Source organism: Geotrypetes seraphini, chromosome 12 (genome assembly GCF_902459505.1).
Source record: "Geotrypetes seraphini chromosome 12, aGeoSer1.1, whole genome shotgun sequence".
NCBI classification, from domain to species: Eukaryota; Metazoa; Chordata; class Amphibia; order Gymnophiona; family Dermophiidae; genus Geotrypetes; species Geotrypetes seraphini.
In genome coordinates, this window is record NC_047095.1 from 37,381,196 (window position 1) to 37,396,530 (window position 15,335).

The 15,335-nt window shown below is 45.8% G+C and overlaps 1 protein-coding gene across 8 annotated transcripts in view; it reads right to left on the reverse strand.

The window, feature by feature from the left end:
• Positions 1 to 15,335, reverse strand: part of NEXN (nexilin F-actin binding protein) — a 153,250-nt gene that overhangs the window by 88,168 nt on the left and 49,747 nt on the right. For all 8 annotated transcript variants that reach the window (XM_033915854.1, XM_033915857.1, XM_033915852.1 and 5 more), the window contains 3 exons: positions 8,521 to 8,602; positions 7,959 to 8,107; positions 2,796 to 2,993 (listed from right to left, as the gene is read on the reverse strand). In XM_033915854.1, coding sequence (XP_033771745.1) covers positions 2,796 to 2,993; positions 7,959 to 8,107; positions 8,521 to 8,602 — 429 coding nt within the window. The remainder of the gene's footprint in view (positions 1 to 2,795; positions 2,994 to 7,958; positions 8,108 to 8,520; positions 8,603 to 15,335) is intronic.

The following is a 15,335-nucleotide window of genomic DNA, read 5'->3' on the forward strand; positions in this document are numbered from 1 at the left end:
GCCCCACTCCGGAGGGGGCACCGGAACAACTGCCCTGAGATCTAGCAAGCGCTGAAGGGTCTGGCGAAAAAGCCTGCGTCTTCCCCGGAGTCTGACATGGAGAAGCGAGGAAAAAATCCGGTAGAGAGCGGGCGAACTCCAGGGCATAACCGTCCCGCACCACCTCCAGGACCCACTGATCGGACGTGATCTCGGCCCATTTGGGGAAAAATTCGCGCAGCCGGGCCCCCACCGGAACCAAAGGGGGCGCCGGCAAGGCGTCATTGTGCAGGACGGGAAGCGGGGGAACCGGCGGAGGGATTCCCTGCCCCCCGACGGGCCCCCCGAAAGGGCTGCATACGCTGGAAGAACCGACCCCGGGAAAATCCCGGAGACTGGAAAGAAGCAGCCCCACGCCCAGGGCGATACTTGCGAAAATCCCGCAAACGCCCCCGGGCCGCACCCCCCCGAGACGCCGGGCGGGCACGGTCCTCCGGCAGACGGGGAACTTTCGAGTCCGACAGAGTCTGAATCAACTTATCCAAATCCTCTCCAAACAAAAACGACCCCCGAAAGGGAAATTTAGTAAGCTTAGCTTTGGACGCAGCATCCGCCGCCCAAGCGCGCAGCCACAACACACGCCTTGCGGCCACGCCAAAAGCCATAGACTTAGCCGAGATCCGCACCAAGTCATAGAGAGCATCCGAGAGGAATGAGGCCGCCATCTCAATCTTCGCAACCTCCTGATCCACCAGAGACCAGTCGTCAGACTCTCGATCCAAGACCCGCTCCGCCCACCGAAACACGGCGCGAGCGACCAATCCCCCACAAATAGCCGCCTGGACCCCAAAGCCAGAGACCTGAAAATTTTGCTTAAGGAGGCCCTCCAATTTGCGCTCCTCAGGATCTCGCAAGGCCGAACCGCCCTCAACAGGCACGGTATGCCGCTTGGAAATTGCCGAGACCACCGCATCCACGACCGGCGAAGCTAACGTAGCCCGATCCCCTTCAGGAATGGGATACAGGCGAGCCATGCTGCGCGCCAGCCGAAACGGCGTCTCCGGCGTTTTCCACTGCTCCAGGATAATATCCCGAATATCCTGATGCATAGGAAAAGAGCGGGAAACGGTACGGATCCCCCGCAACAGGGGGTCCCCCACACGCGGAGTCTCCGGCGGCGCGTCCTCAAAACGCAAGACCGAAGAAACCTGCTGAATAAGGTCAGGCAACTCATCTTTCTGAAAAAGACGCACCACAGACGCCTCGTCACTGGAGAACGGGAAATCCGACAACCCGCCGCCAGCTTCCGTCCCCTCCAGAGAGTCCTGGAAATCCTCAGAAGGGTCCAGGTCCTCCTCCAGACCGACCCGTTCCTCCGACCACAAATTCTCGTCCCACGACACCCGCGGACGCTTGGACAAGGGAGGCGGCGGAGGGGACGTCACGCCAGACGAAAGAGGCAAAGCCGCAGGAAGCGCGGAGGAAAAAACCACCCCCCCGAGACCCCCTGGGCGCAACCGGGACCCCCAGCCGCCTGAAAATAGGCTCTGCATAAAGAAAAGAAAAATTCAGGAGAAAACCCCCCCGAGGGTCCCAGGGGACTCCCTGCCACAGCAGGGGACCCAGCAGAACCTTGCCCCTGCATAGTCAAAACAGGGGGAAGGTCACCTGAGGTGGAAGACAAAATGGAGGGGCCAGACAGAGAAGATGGCGTCTTTCCCGCCAAAACAGCTCCCTCCACAGCCTGCAGCGGCTGAGAGACCTGAAAAGTCTCAGCCGCTAAAACAGGCAAGCCGGCATCAGCTGTCAAAATATCAGCTGAGAGGGAATCCTCAAAAACCCGACCGTCGGCGGCTCGGGGAATCCCTCCGTGGGCGGACGGAGAAGACCGGGCTTCTCCTCCGTTCCCTGCCGACTCGCGAGGCACCATCGGCGGGGAGCTCTGGGCGCCTGCAGCCGCTGCCGACGGAGCTCCTCCACCGCACCGGCCTGAACACCGCTTGCACAGGCCGGCCGCGAGTGCCTCGCGTCTGGAGCACAATGAGCACTTTTTCCCTTTAGAAGTGCTCATTGCTCCATACGCGACCTAGCTGTAAAAAAGTGCCGGTTAGTTGAAAAAATACAGTAAAATACAGTTTTCTTAAAGGGATACAACCCTCCAGACCAGCACTACCTCAGGATTTTTTTTTTTTTTTTTTTTTTTTTTTACAGAACAGACTCCACAGGCTCTCAAAGCAATAGTCTTGCTTGATTTAGGGGGCAAGGCTTATTGCTGAGGCTCCTCTAAAAAAATGTGGGGAGGTGGAGGAAGTGGGGGGAGGGACCCCGCTCGTGACCCGCCGGGTTTGACACCCCCGAGGTCGGACGAACCCCCAAACAGAGTCCGTCCAAGCTCCGTCCGGCTAAAAACAGGGACAATAAACCCCTTAAACAAATTCCAACAGCCCTACCAAGGGAGATGGGTACAGATCACTCAACACCTGCTGGAGACTGAAAGAAGACTGAGGGAAATAGAGAGGAGGGGCTAGGATATACTGTCCCAAAGTTTTGTTTTCAGTCTCCACCTGCTGGTCATGATTAGATATATACCCATTCGTAAAGTTAACCTCTACTGGTCTGGAGAGTGCTAAAGAAAATGCATTTATTTATAAACGACCCGACACGGTGCAGGCCATTGGACAAAACTCATACATGTCTTGTCATTTTTAAATATAAGCATTTTCAGCACCACTGGTCATCTTCACTGTTTTACCTTTGAGCCCCATCAAAATATTTTGTTACATCTTTAAAACTTTTTTTTTTTAAATTATAGGTACCATAATGCTTGAATGTCGCTTGGCTTCTCGGAAAGATCTTCTGTGTTCATCATATTTTCTCTTTTTATCTTCTTCATATTTTCTTTTTTCTTCTTCCTCTCTTTCTTTTTCTATATCCTCAAAATTCATTTTGATCTTCCCTGGCGATCTGTTTGATTTTATTGGTACAACTATCACAGTTTCAGGATCTTCACCCTCCTGTATGGTAAATATTAAATGATTAGGGGGGTGGCCAGTATGGTAAAGATCACTGTAGATGTGTCTATTCTCTTTTCATAGGGCACCACCAGTTATTACTATATCCAAAACTTTGCCACTTTGCTGGTTAAACAATTGATTACATATGTAAAGAAATGTTGATAACAAGGAGAAGAATAAAAGACACTGGAGTCCACCATAATTGCAATTATTTATTCTACTGTCCAAAGGCAAATCACAATGACCCAACAAGGCTGGATTTCAGCAACATCTATCTGCATCAGGAGTCTGTGTATATGCCAAATTCTATAAAATCTCTCCCTTTAATATCTGGAAAAATCCAGTAGTTTAGCTGCTGCATCAAGTCAAGTATAGAATTCAGGAGCTACAGAATTTGGAACATACAAAGACCCCCTGATGCAGAAAGATGACACTGAAACGCAGCTGTGTTGGGACATTGTGATTTGCCTTTGAACACTAGAAAAAAAATATTACAATTATAGTGGATTTCAGAATCTTTTATTCCTCTTCTTGGTTCTCATCACTTTTTTGTATGTGTTGTCTATCTATGGGGATTAGTCCTTTTTTTCCTTCTCCATTTCTAAACAACTGATAACATCAAATGAAAGTAAATCATAAAACAATTAAATTTGACTTGTAGCACCATAGTTTGTGTAGACCAATATCAATACATCAAATATAACAGGAAGGATTAAACGCAACTTCAAGGGAGGCAACACAGTTATCATAGGTGACTTCAATTATCTGGGGATAGACTGGAACTAGGCACCTCATTATAGGGGAAAACACCCTCCAGGGATTCAAGACAGTTAGACATGTTCCTGCTGAACCGGAACGTACGCAGGTAGTGCTGGTCTCAATTAGGGCACTGGTCTTTGACCTAGGGGCTGCCGCGAGAGTGTCACTGCTGGGGACAATGGACCACTGGTCTGACCCAGCAGCAGCAATTCTTATATTCTTATGTTAGAATGGAAATGGATTTTGTATACACTGCTTTGACAAGGTCTATTAAGCAATTTACAATCAGGTAGTCAAGCATTTTTCCCTATCTGTCTTGGTGGGTTCACAGTCTATCTAATGTACCTGGGGCAGTGGCGGATTAAGTGACTTGCCCAGGATCACAAGGAGCAGTGTGGGGTTTGAACCCACAGCATCAGGACCCCTGCATCAGCACCCTGAGATTGTGGGTTCAATCCCTGTGTTGCTTTCTGTGACCCTGGACAAGTCACCTAATTCTCCATTGCCCCAGGTATCATAGAGTGCCTGAATGTAAACTGCTTTGAACAGAAGTGATAAATAAATAAATAAATCCAACATTGTATATTTTGAATGCTTTAAGGTAGGGGTGCACATTTAATGCAATAAATGTGTGCTTTTAATTAAATAAACTCACATTAATCTCATCAAGCTCCCTGCTCCTTGCCCTGCTACCTGTATTGCTCTGTCCTTTTATTTCACTTTCCTCCTTCTACTATCTTTCTCTCCTACCTCTGCAGCCACTGTCCCCCCCCCCCCACGCTTTAGAGTTAACGCATGCACGCACACACATAGCATCTCCCTCCCATTGGTGGTCTTCCCAACTTACCTTTACAGTTTGTGGCACTGAAAATACACTACTTCATTTGAGTCAGGAGTAGGGTTACCAGATTTTGCATCTGATAAAGGAGGACACATGGCCCCTCCCTGTTTCACTCTTGGGCCTACCCCGGTCTGCCCCGTTCTACCCCTGCCCCGCACCATTCCGTCTCCCAACCCCAGCCCCACACAAACCTCGTCTCTTCAGGCCGGATCTGGAATGCAACATGATGATGTTACACTCATGCACGCATGCACGTGACATCATTGTGTCGCATCTGTGCATGTGCAGATGCACACCAGACTTGGCCCCGATCCTGCCGGGTTTTGAAAAGCCATCCAGACACCCAGACAGTCCTCTGTCCCCCAAACCTCTGTCCAGAAAGTAGCCCAGCAGGAGGGATGCCCAGTCATCTGAACCCCAGATACCGCCCAGAAAGTAATTCGGCAGGAGGGATGCCCACTCCTTCTGCCACCACTCACCTGGATCCCCCGCCACCCCCCCGGAAAGTTGCCTGGTACGAGGGATGTCTACTCCTTTCTGGCACTGCCACCCCAGAACCCCTCAAAGCTCCCCAAGCCTCCCCAGGCGAGTGTTGCTGATGTAAATCTCCACTCAACAGAGCTCCGTTTCGTCACCTTCATCAGGAGCAGGGATCCATGAAAATGAAAAAGCGACAAGCCGAAAATAAAGCTAGCAGGGCGATGGAAAAACAATGAAGCCATCAACTTCTTGTTGTGGAGCGGTCGCCCTGCTAGCTGACAGCTTTATTTTCGGCTTGTCGCTTTTTCATTTTCATGGATCCCCGCTCCTGATGAAGGTGACGAAACGGAGCTCTGTTGAGTGGAGATTTACATTATTAAGCTAAGTATTCGTCATTTCTTTGAAACTTGGGGCTAGTGTGCAATTAGGTGGAAACGGGGGTTATGTAAAATCCCTCCAATGATCATAGAACTTGTGTATTATAAGAACTTATTTAATGAATTTCTGGTCCTTGAAGAACTTGAATTGGAACTCGAACAGGTGTTTTCTCAGGACCGAACTGATTGGTTTCAAGTTCTTTTCCAACTTTATTCTATGAACTCCTAGTCATTTAACACATTTGACTTTGAATACTTGGACTCATTTTTAAATCATTTTCTCTTTTTTCTTTTGGGCGTTTTTATTTATTTCTTTTTTTTGGTTGTATCACTTAAGTGTATTTACTGTTGATAAATTTTAATGTAGCACAGGCACTTTTTTATGCCATGGACACTTTATTCTAGCACAGGCACTTTTTGCCATTGACACTTTATTTAATAAGCCTTGGGAGTTTATGCGCTGCATCCCAGGGGTAAATGGTTGAAAGGGACTGTTTGTTGACTCACTTTTACACATTTGAGGTTTTCTCCTATACCATGGACAACATGATGTATGAGGCAGTAACTTTTATCTAGACTTTGTCTAGGTGATGCCAGTCATCGTAAAGTCACTGCCTGAGCCTCTAATACATATTGGGCGCCTTTCAAATGGCTCATACTGATGTCTATTGGAGTAATAACGTTTAGGTTAGAGGTTTGTTTCACAAACCTATTAAAATTGAGTTTCACTACTATTGAAACTGCCCCTTTCAATCTTTTTCTCTTGAAATAAATTTTGATTGTGGGCCAATTCCTTCTACTTTTTTAGTGTGGTATATTCAACATGATTTTTTCACATTTTCTTGTTTGGCTTGTTTTTCTTCTGTATTTTGTTTTCGGCTTAGCTAGAAGGAGTAAGCATCCCTCCAGGTGACCTTTCTTTATTAAAGGTACGGGGGGGTCTTAGGGGTGGGAAGTAGGGGTCCCGTTGTTTGGGGCGTGCCGGGGAGTCTGGAGGTTTGGGGGAGTGTCGGGTGGGGGTGGGGTGTCTGGGCTAGGAATGGTTCCTGGCTGGTTAAATAGTGTTTGCTCAGCTAACCACTAATATCCTGTTGTAGACAGCTGGTTATCTCTGCCAAATATTAGTGTTTAGTGGCTTAAACTTGGCTGGCTATATGGAGTGAAAGCCGCTAATTTTAAGCACTGACCGGCCAAGGTTAATGGCCAAATCGGGCCATGCAAACAGTAGGTCTATCTTTGGCTGCTCCAATGCTTAAAGTCAACTTAGCTGGCTAAGTTTGAGCCAGCAAGAGATAAACCAGACATTCAATGCCAGTCACTAGAAACGGCCCAGCACTGAATATCAGCAGTCAGCACCAATCATGGAATTAGCCAGCCTACCTCTTGAGGTCTCAATATCAGCCCCCATATGGCCTATTCAGTCTGCCCATCTATGCCATCTACTCTCTTTCACTTCCTTAGAGATTCTAGGTACTTGCTCCAAGCTTTCATGAATTCAGATACTATTTTCTTTTCTACCACCTTCACCAGGAGGCCATTCCAAGAATTCTCCACCCTTTACATGAAGAGGTATTTCCTCAGGTTCCCCTTTCAGCTTCACCCTATGCTCCCTCATTCTAGAACTTCTTTTCAGTGGTAAGAGACTAAGCTCCTAAGCATTTGTGCAGCAAAACCTCCTATGCATTTCTGCCGTTTAGTTTGCCCAAAAAAACTGCATTCATTCCTCAAAGAGAAATGAAATTAAAGCCAAACTGGTGCACAACATTGGCAGTGTTTCAGCATGATGAAGTAGTGTGGGCTATGAAGTACTGTTTTCTTGGCAGCCCCTGAATTTGGCACCATGCCAAACAGTTGAGGTAGCATGCCTTAGTTTGGAGCTAATTTCATTTTTCTTTTAATTCTAATGAATGAACTCTGCTAGCAAAATATGTTGTGCATAAAGATTACAGCCCCCAAACAGCAGCCAGCAAACGTTCATAAGATACACCGGTTTCCAAAGGGCAAATATAAACACCCAATCTGCCGACATTTAATTACACAATGAGCGTCGGGAGTAGCAAGGGCCGTTCAGCGCGGCTCTCTGTGCTAAAAACCACTAGCACGGTTTCGTAGAAGAGGGGGTAAATTTTACAAAGAAATTTTTTCACAGACATTCACATGCATTTTATTTATTTAAAAAATCTCTTGTCCGCCTATTCCTAGGCAGTTAAGAAATTTTTTAAATAAAATGCACGGAAATGTCTGAAAAAATTTCTTTGTAAAATTTAGTCGGTGTAATTGAGTGTTGGCAGATTGGGTGGCTGTTTTTGGGCCTTACCTAGTCCCACCCCAAACAAGCCACCTACCTACCCCCAACATGCCCCCTTGATATTTGGATGAACTGTAGTGTTTGACTTTTTTTTTTTTTCTGCCTTTCCAAAATTGCTGTTTGGATGGTTTGGGCAGATGGACAGTTTTGGGGTATTTTGAGACATTTATAGTCTATTAAGTACATTACCATCAACATACCTCTTCTGCTTTCTTTGCCAGTTCACGCTGAATCTTCCGTTTTTCTATCAAATCTTGCTCTAATCTGCGTTTCCTTTCTTCCTCCATTCTTTTTCTTTCCTCTTCATGTCTTTGTTTTTCCATTTCTGCAAATTTACCTTTAACAGTTCCTGCAAACAGTTAAGACAAGCTGTTGATTTGTGTTGGCCTTCCACTTGTAATGTCCTGAGTGTAGGGAAACCTCATGGCTGAAATATTGTGTGTTGACTTGGCTGCATACGTCAGGGCTCAAGGAGCATACCAGCTTTCGCTCCTTGGCATATCGTCTTTATGAACTTCTAACATCAGATCCTATTGTCTGACTGGAATTTACTTTATTTCATTTCATTTATTTTTATTTATTGTTTTCTCAGGTACTTTAGCTAGATTGTGAGCCTTCGGGACAGCTAGGGAAATCCAAAGTACCATTTTTATTTATTTTATTTTAATGTATCTTTAATCTATCTTCATTGTAAACCGCTTTGAACCTCACGGTATAGCGGTATATAAGAAATCAAATCAAATTTATATTTTATTCACTCACCTATTAACTTAGGAACATAACCTTTTTCTGTTTTGCTTGACGTGTTCTCATCTTCATCATCTGAAGCAAGCAAATCTCTCATCTGTTGAAGTAATATAGGTAGAATTACTTTTCTGATCATTTAAAAAGTTAAAATGAATATTTATTTTAACAGTTAGTTCTTTTAGGGCTCCTTTTACAAAGCCGCGGTAGCAATTCTCTTGTAGCAAATGCAACCGCCCATTCAATTCCTATGGGCTTCATTGCATTTGCCACGCTGAGAATCGCTACCACAGCTTTATAAAAGGAGTCTTAGGCCCTGATTCTCCAAAAGTGCGTCCCGATTTTAGGCAGCTGTAGACGTCCTACAGCTGTCTAATCAGCCAATCGGGATGCACGTTTTTAAAAAAAAAATGCTCCTCAGGCAGTCCGCCCGGGAGAGGCGTCTTTAGAGAATCGGGTTAAATTAGACGCGGCCGCTATACTTATGGCAGCAAGGGACCTCCCTGCTGCAATATGTATAGCGGCCGCGGTTGTTGCGGCCGCCTGTCCCATCATCGACAGGAGAATGCCTAACTCCTCCTGTAGGAACCCCGAACCCCCCTTCCCCCCAACTCGTAATCGCCGACAGGAGGATGCCCAACTCCTCCTGTCGGAACCCCGGACCCCCCTCCCCCCCAAACTCGTAATCACCGACAGGAGGATGCCCAACTCCTCCTGTCGGAACCCCGGACCCCCCAAACTCGTAATCGCCGACAGGAGGATGCCCAACTCCTCCTGTCGGAACCCCGGACCCCCCTCCCCCCCAAACTTGTAATCGCCGACAGGAGGATGCCCAACTCCTCCTGCCGGAAAGCCCAACGACCCCCCGCCCCAACTAATCTCCCTCCCCCAACTAACCTTTCAATGTTAGTCAGCTGGACGGGGGGACATGATTGAGACATTTAAATACATCACGGGACGTGTCGAGGTGGAAGAAGACATCTTCTTTCTCAGGGGACCCTCGGTCACAAGGGGACATCCATTCAAACTCAGAGGAGGGAAATTCGATAGTGACATAAGGAAGTATTTCTTCACAGAAAGGGTTGTAGATCACTGGAACAAGCTTCCAGAGCAGGTGATCAAGGCCACCAGCGTTATTGACTTTAAGAATAAATGGGATGCCCTAGTAGGATCCTTACGAGGGTCGAGTTAAGGAACTAGGTCATTAGTACTCAGACTTAATGGGGTGGGTCAGTAGAGTGGGCAGACTTGATGGGCTATAGCCCTTTTCTGCCGTCATCTTTCTATGTTTCTATGTTTTCTATGTCTTGCTGCCGTCCAGCCGACGGGTCTGCCTCATGGAAATGAGACGGCACGCCCCTTCCCGGCCCATCCCCGCTAAATCTAAGGCCTGATTGGCCCAGGCTGTAGAAGCCTGGACCAATCAGGCCTTAGGCATAGCGGGTCCGCCCATCCCCAATGGCCCAGGCTAGGCACCTTTGCCAACCAGGCCTTAGGATTAGTGGGGATGGGCGGACCCGCTATGCCTAAGGCCTGATTGGTCCAGGCTTCTACAGCCTGGGCCAATCAGGCCTTAGATTTAGCGGGGATGGGCCGGGAAGGGGCGTGCCGTCTCATTTCCACGAGGCAGACCCGTCGGCTGGATGGCAGCAAGGCCCATCCAGCTGACCAACATTGAAAGGTTAGTTGGGGGAGGGAGATTAGTTGGGGCGGGGGGGTTGTTGGGCTTTCCGGCAGGAGGAGTTGGGCATCCTCCTGTCGGCGATTACGAGTTTGGGGGGGAGGGGGTTCCGGGGTTCCGACAGGAGGAGTTGGGCATCCTCCTGTCAGCGATTACAAGTTTGGGGGGGGGAGGGAGTTACGGGGTTCCGACAGGAGGAGTTGGACATCCTCCTGTCGGCGATTACGAGTTTGGGGGGGAGGGGAGTTCGGGGTTCCGACAGGAGGAGTTAGGCATCCTCCTGTCGGTGATGGGACAGGCGGCCGCGGCCGCTATACTTTATTGCAGCAGGGAGATCCCTTGCCGCGATCAGTATAGCGGCCGCGTCTACTTACAATGTAGACCAGCATTTTGCTGGCCTACATTTTAAGCGTCTCTTCCTCTACTAGGGAGACGCGTAGGGACGCCTAAGTTCGCCTAAGGCCTGTAGGCGAGCTTAGGTATCTTGCGGGTCTCCCTAGGCTCCCGGAGGCGCCTTCAGGCCTGCCTGGGGAGCATTTTTTTTAAAAAAAACGTGCATCCCGATTGGCTGATTAGACAGCTGTAGGACGTCTACAGCTGCCTAAAATCGGGATGCACTTTTGGAGAATCAGGGCCTTAGTCTTTTGCCAATCTGAGCCAAGTAGTGTACAGAGCCACCTGCTGGTTCAGCAGGCCAACAGCATTCTTTTTAGCAGAGTACTCAGGGCAAACTCCAGCTGCTCCTCCTCCTTCAGCCTAAGTTGGTTATTCTGAAACCACCCCTTGGCACATACCCAGGATATCTTCAATAAATATACATATGAGAACATTAAACATTTAGGATTACCAAATGACTCCAGAAAAAGGAGGACAGATTGAGACATCCAGGTTTCATTTCAATTGAAAACAATGGAAGTAGTAAAGAGGACAGATTGAGACATCTGGGCATTACTTCCATTGAAAGCAGTAGAAATAAAACCCGTATGTCTTAATCCGTCCTCCTTTTTCTGGAGCCATATGGTAACCCTAAACATACTGCCTCCATTGTATGCAAATTTGTAATGCATATCCATTCAGGATAGACTGAAAACCTTTCCGGCTGGATGCATTTTGAGGACTGGGTTGAGAACTACTGACCCAAGTGTTTCCCTAGAAATAACTAAAGGCATAAAAATACTTCAAGAAAATTGAGAAAAGCAGCATAAACCTTATTTTACTCTCATATCAGGCTTGCAGCATCTCACACATTCATCATTATGAGGCTGAGTCTGGTTCAGACTGACAGGAGACCAACAGAAAAAGAATTAGAAAATCAGAGAAATTCCTTTTCTGTTCTGCCTGTGCCAGTCTGTACCATGTAGGAACTCATGACAGCAGTGCCCTATTTCACCTTATAAAGCTTCTCTTCTCTAAATGCTGCATCTTCCTGTACCTACCTATCTATATGAGATCATTCAGTGAAAGTTTGCAAAACCTACAAGGGGCAGCCATCCAAATCTTTGTTGTAGATACATGTTCATGCTCTCTGCTTGTGAAATTGTCACAACTGATGTGGAATGAGCTCTCTACCATGAGGCCCTCTGAAACACAGCTTTTTAGTCTTATGATGACGGGCATTTTCAAAAACACAGTGTTAAGCCAACTTGTTTGGAAAAGGAGAGTGTGACGTAGTGGTTAGAGCAAAAAGGAAAACTGCGGAGCTGGTGTTCATGATGCAGGGATTTGTTGAGTCAACACAAAGATAAAGATATGTTCTCAATAAATAGATTCCACATTGACTTGGAAAGAATGGACCCAACATGGGCCGTGTTTCAACAAAACCGTCTTCCTCAGGGGTCCTAAAATTTAACATGAGTCTTTATTAGAGATACTAAGAATTAACATGTATCCTTTTAGACCAGACATGGGCAACTCCAATTGGGTTTTCAGGATTTCCCCAATGAATATGCATAAGATCTATTTGCATGCACTGCTTTCAAAGCATATTCACTGGGGAAATCCTGAAACCCCGATTGGATTTCGGCCCTCGAGGACCGGAGTTGCCCATGTCTGTTTTAGACGATCAGACAATCAAAAGCATTGATGAGTAAACATGAATGTGGAGCAATGAGATGATATTAAAAGATGAAATGAAGTGTATAAAATGTTTAGAGGATGAAAGGTGATAAATATCTTGCATGTGAATAATGTTGAAATCTGGATGTGCCACTAAAAAGTAAATATGAACCGTGGATAAGTATGTCCAAGCATGGGACATAATCTAAAGAAGAACGTCAGTAAGTGGATGAATATCAGTGCTAAAGGTAAAGAGCAAATGGAATGTGTCAGGTGGATGAGTGAATACATACCTAAGGTATGAGGGTTAGAGTAAGGCAAATGTGGAAACTAGCAGAATCTGTAGGAAAGTCCTTAAAAGTTTTTTTTTAAAAACCTCCAATAAAATGAGAAATCTCTCTATGAATAACACTTTTGAAGTACTGATTAAAATGTAGTAAAAAATAGAATACAATACCAGATAAAAACAAATATATAATTATAAAGAAGCACCTAAAAACAATGTTATCACAACAGACATTAAAAATTTAGGCATAAGTATGGAACAACTGCTAAAACTTAGAAATCCCTGAGCATACATTGTTTAGTATTGTAGAGTATTCAAAATTAATAAAACTCACATTAGAATCAAATGCTATAATTTAAACTGTGAGTGGCGGTAAAAACAAATAAAAAGGTACTATAAAATGGATTACTATTATACGAAAAAAGCCAAAAAACCAAGATGGTGATACCATGTCCAATTGGTAATCTTAAAAGCCAAAGAAACCAGATGCAACAACAAAAAAACTTGGGTAGCCAAAAGCATACATGACTTGGCTACATTTTTGGTTATAGAGATTTAATAGAAGACATTCAAAAGTTAGCTGTAAAAGGTGAAGTATTTCTAACAGGAGATTTTAATATGCCAGATGTTGATTGCAGGATCTTCTAGAAGTAGGGAAATTTGGATTCTCTGTGAGGAGAACTGTTTCAGCAGTTGGTAATGGAACCCACGTGGGATGGGGTCATACTGGACTTAGATTGCTTACAAATGGGAAAATGTTTCTGATGTTACAGTGGGTGATTATCTGGCATCCAGTGATCACTGCATGGTGGGGTTTAATATTAAGACAGGTGTAGAGAGGGCTCATTTGAAAGTGAAGGTCTAAACTTTAAAAAGAAAACTAATTTTGTTCAGATGGGGGATTTATGTCAAGGAATTGCTGTTTGGATGGGAACATCTGGAAGAAATAGGAAACCAGTGAGCAAAACATTGAGCACTTATCTAGAGTCCTCCTCTCCCCCCCCCCCACCTATATAGAGTCCGCCCTCCCCTACCCCCTTCATGGAATCCGGTGCTTGATCACCCGGCGCTCCTGTAACTTGACCATCAGCAGTGTGATTGAAGCAAATATGATGCTTTCGGCAACCCGGAAGTTTTCTCTCTGCTACTGCTTCCTGTTCCCATATACTATCTAATGTTCAAATGCGCCTTGACTTTATGACCTCTCAACAAACTATTCGTCACTGGTCTACTTTGGCTTTACTGAAAGGTAAGGCGATATCTTTTTTTTATAGTATCTTAAGAGACCACACCTTCACCTTTACACCTCAATCTATGAGCCATTGGGGTTCTATCCTAACGACCACACTTTCTGAAATAGACTGGGAACTCTTCTGGTCATCTACAAACCGTCCACTATTATCTGCAAGAGTTTCACAATCAATGTTCTTTGTTATGTGGAATGCTATATGGACTCCATTTCGAATGTGGAAAGCGAAACTGAAACAAGATCCTACTTGCTGGAACTGTTTGAAAGAGCCTGGAACTCTTGATCACATGCTTCTTCACTGCACTATGGTTCATTCCTTTTGGATTCGTATATGGGACACTATAAAATCTATTACCAAATGTTCAGAAGATATTTCCATGGACATTATAATCCTTCGTTCTCAACACCCTTGTTTTGCACTATCAAACTGTCCTCCTAAACCTGTTGTGACTGGTTGTGCTTCTTTGTTGTCTCCTAAACTCATTGACACCATGTTCGTGACAGCTCTTATGCACATTTTGAAAAATTGGAAGTCATCCACACTACTAGACTACACCTTTTGGTGGAACTCTTTGAGCATGTAGAACAAATTTGAATCATATGCATATGAAAAGAATATGATATCCCGTTTCTCTACAAATTTGGTGCGAAATAAATCACCTTGGTCATTCTTAGATTCATATGTTCACTCTGCCTCGTAGACACTTCTGCCACTCTCTCACTCTCTCTCTTTCTCTATCTCTCTTTTTTTTTTTTTTTTTCTTTTATTTCATCATCTCTGCTTCTCTATCCTTTCTATTTCTTTTCTTAGCAGTTTCAAATACATTGAATTCTTCTTACTAGTCTGTTATATGCAAATGAATGCAATTATGGTTTCTCTTGTTTATACATCACTATTTTTTTTATTCAATCTTTATGTACTTGAACTGCTTTTTGTATATTATTTATAATATTCAATAAAATTATTGAAATAGAGAAAGCTTCCAGGTTGCCAAAGGCAGCATGTTTGCTTCGGTCACGCTGCCAATAGCCTAAGAGTTACAGCAGCGCCTGGTGAGCATGCAGTGGCATACCAAGGAGGGGCGGGGGGGGGCGGGGGGAGAGGTCTGCCTCGGGTGCAGCCTTAGGAGGGGTGCACAGCTGGCCAGGTCCGGAAAATGGTTGATCGCCAAGGCAAAGTGAGTCGATCGCGGAGCCCATCAGCCTTCCTCTCCCCGATGTCAATTCTGCCGTAGGAGTGGAAGTTCGGGCCAGCCAATCGCTGCCTGGCTGGGCGGAACTTCCTCTCCGACGGCAGTATTGACATCGGGGAGAGGAATGCTGGTCGGCCCGATGAAGGGAAGCAGAGAGAGCTCGGGGCGGCTGCGGCGGTGGCTTTGGGGCCTGTTCCCCAATGATGGCAACAGTGGCTTAGTGGAGGGCAGGCAGGGAGACAGAAGGGAAACAGAAAAAAAGAAAGAGGCATGAAGAGAGAAAAAAGAAAGGGAGACAGGGAGAAAGAAAGGGCAGGGAGAGAGGAAGAAAAAGTTGGGGGAGGGAATGAGGTCTGGAGGAGAGGAAGC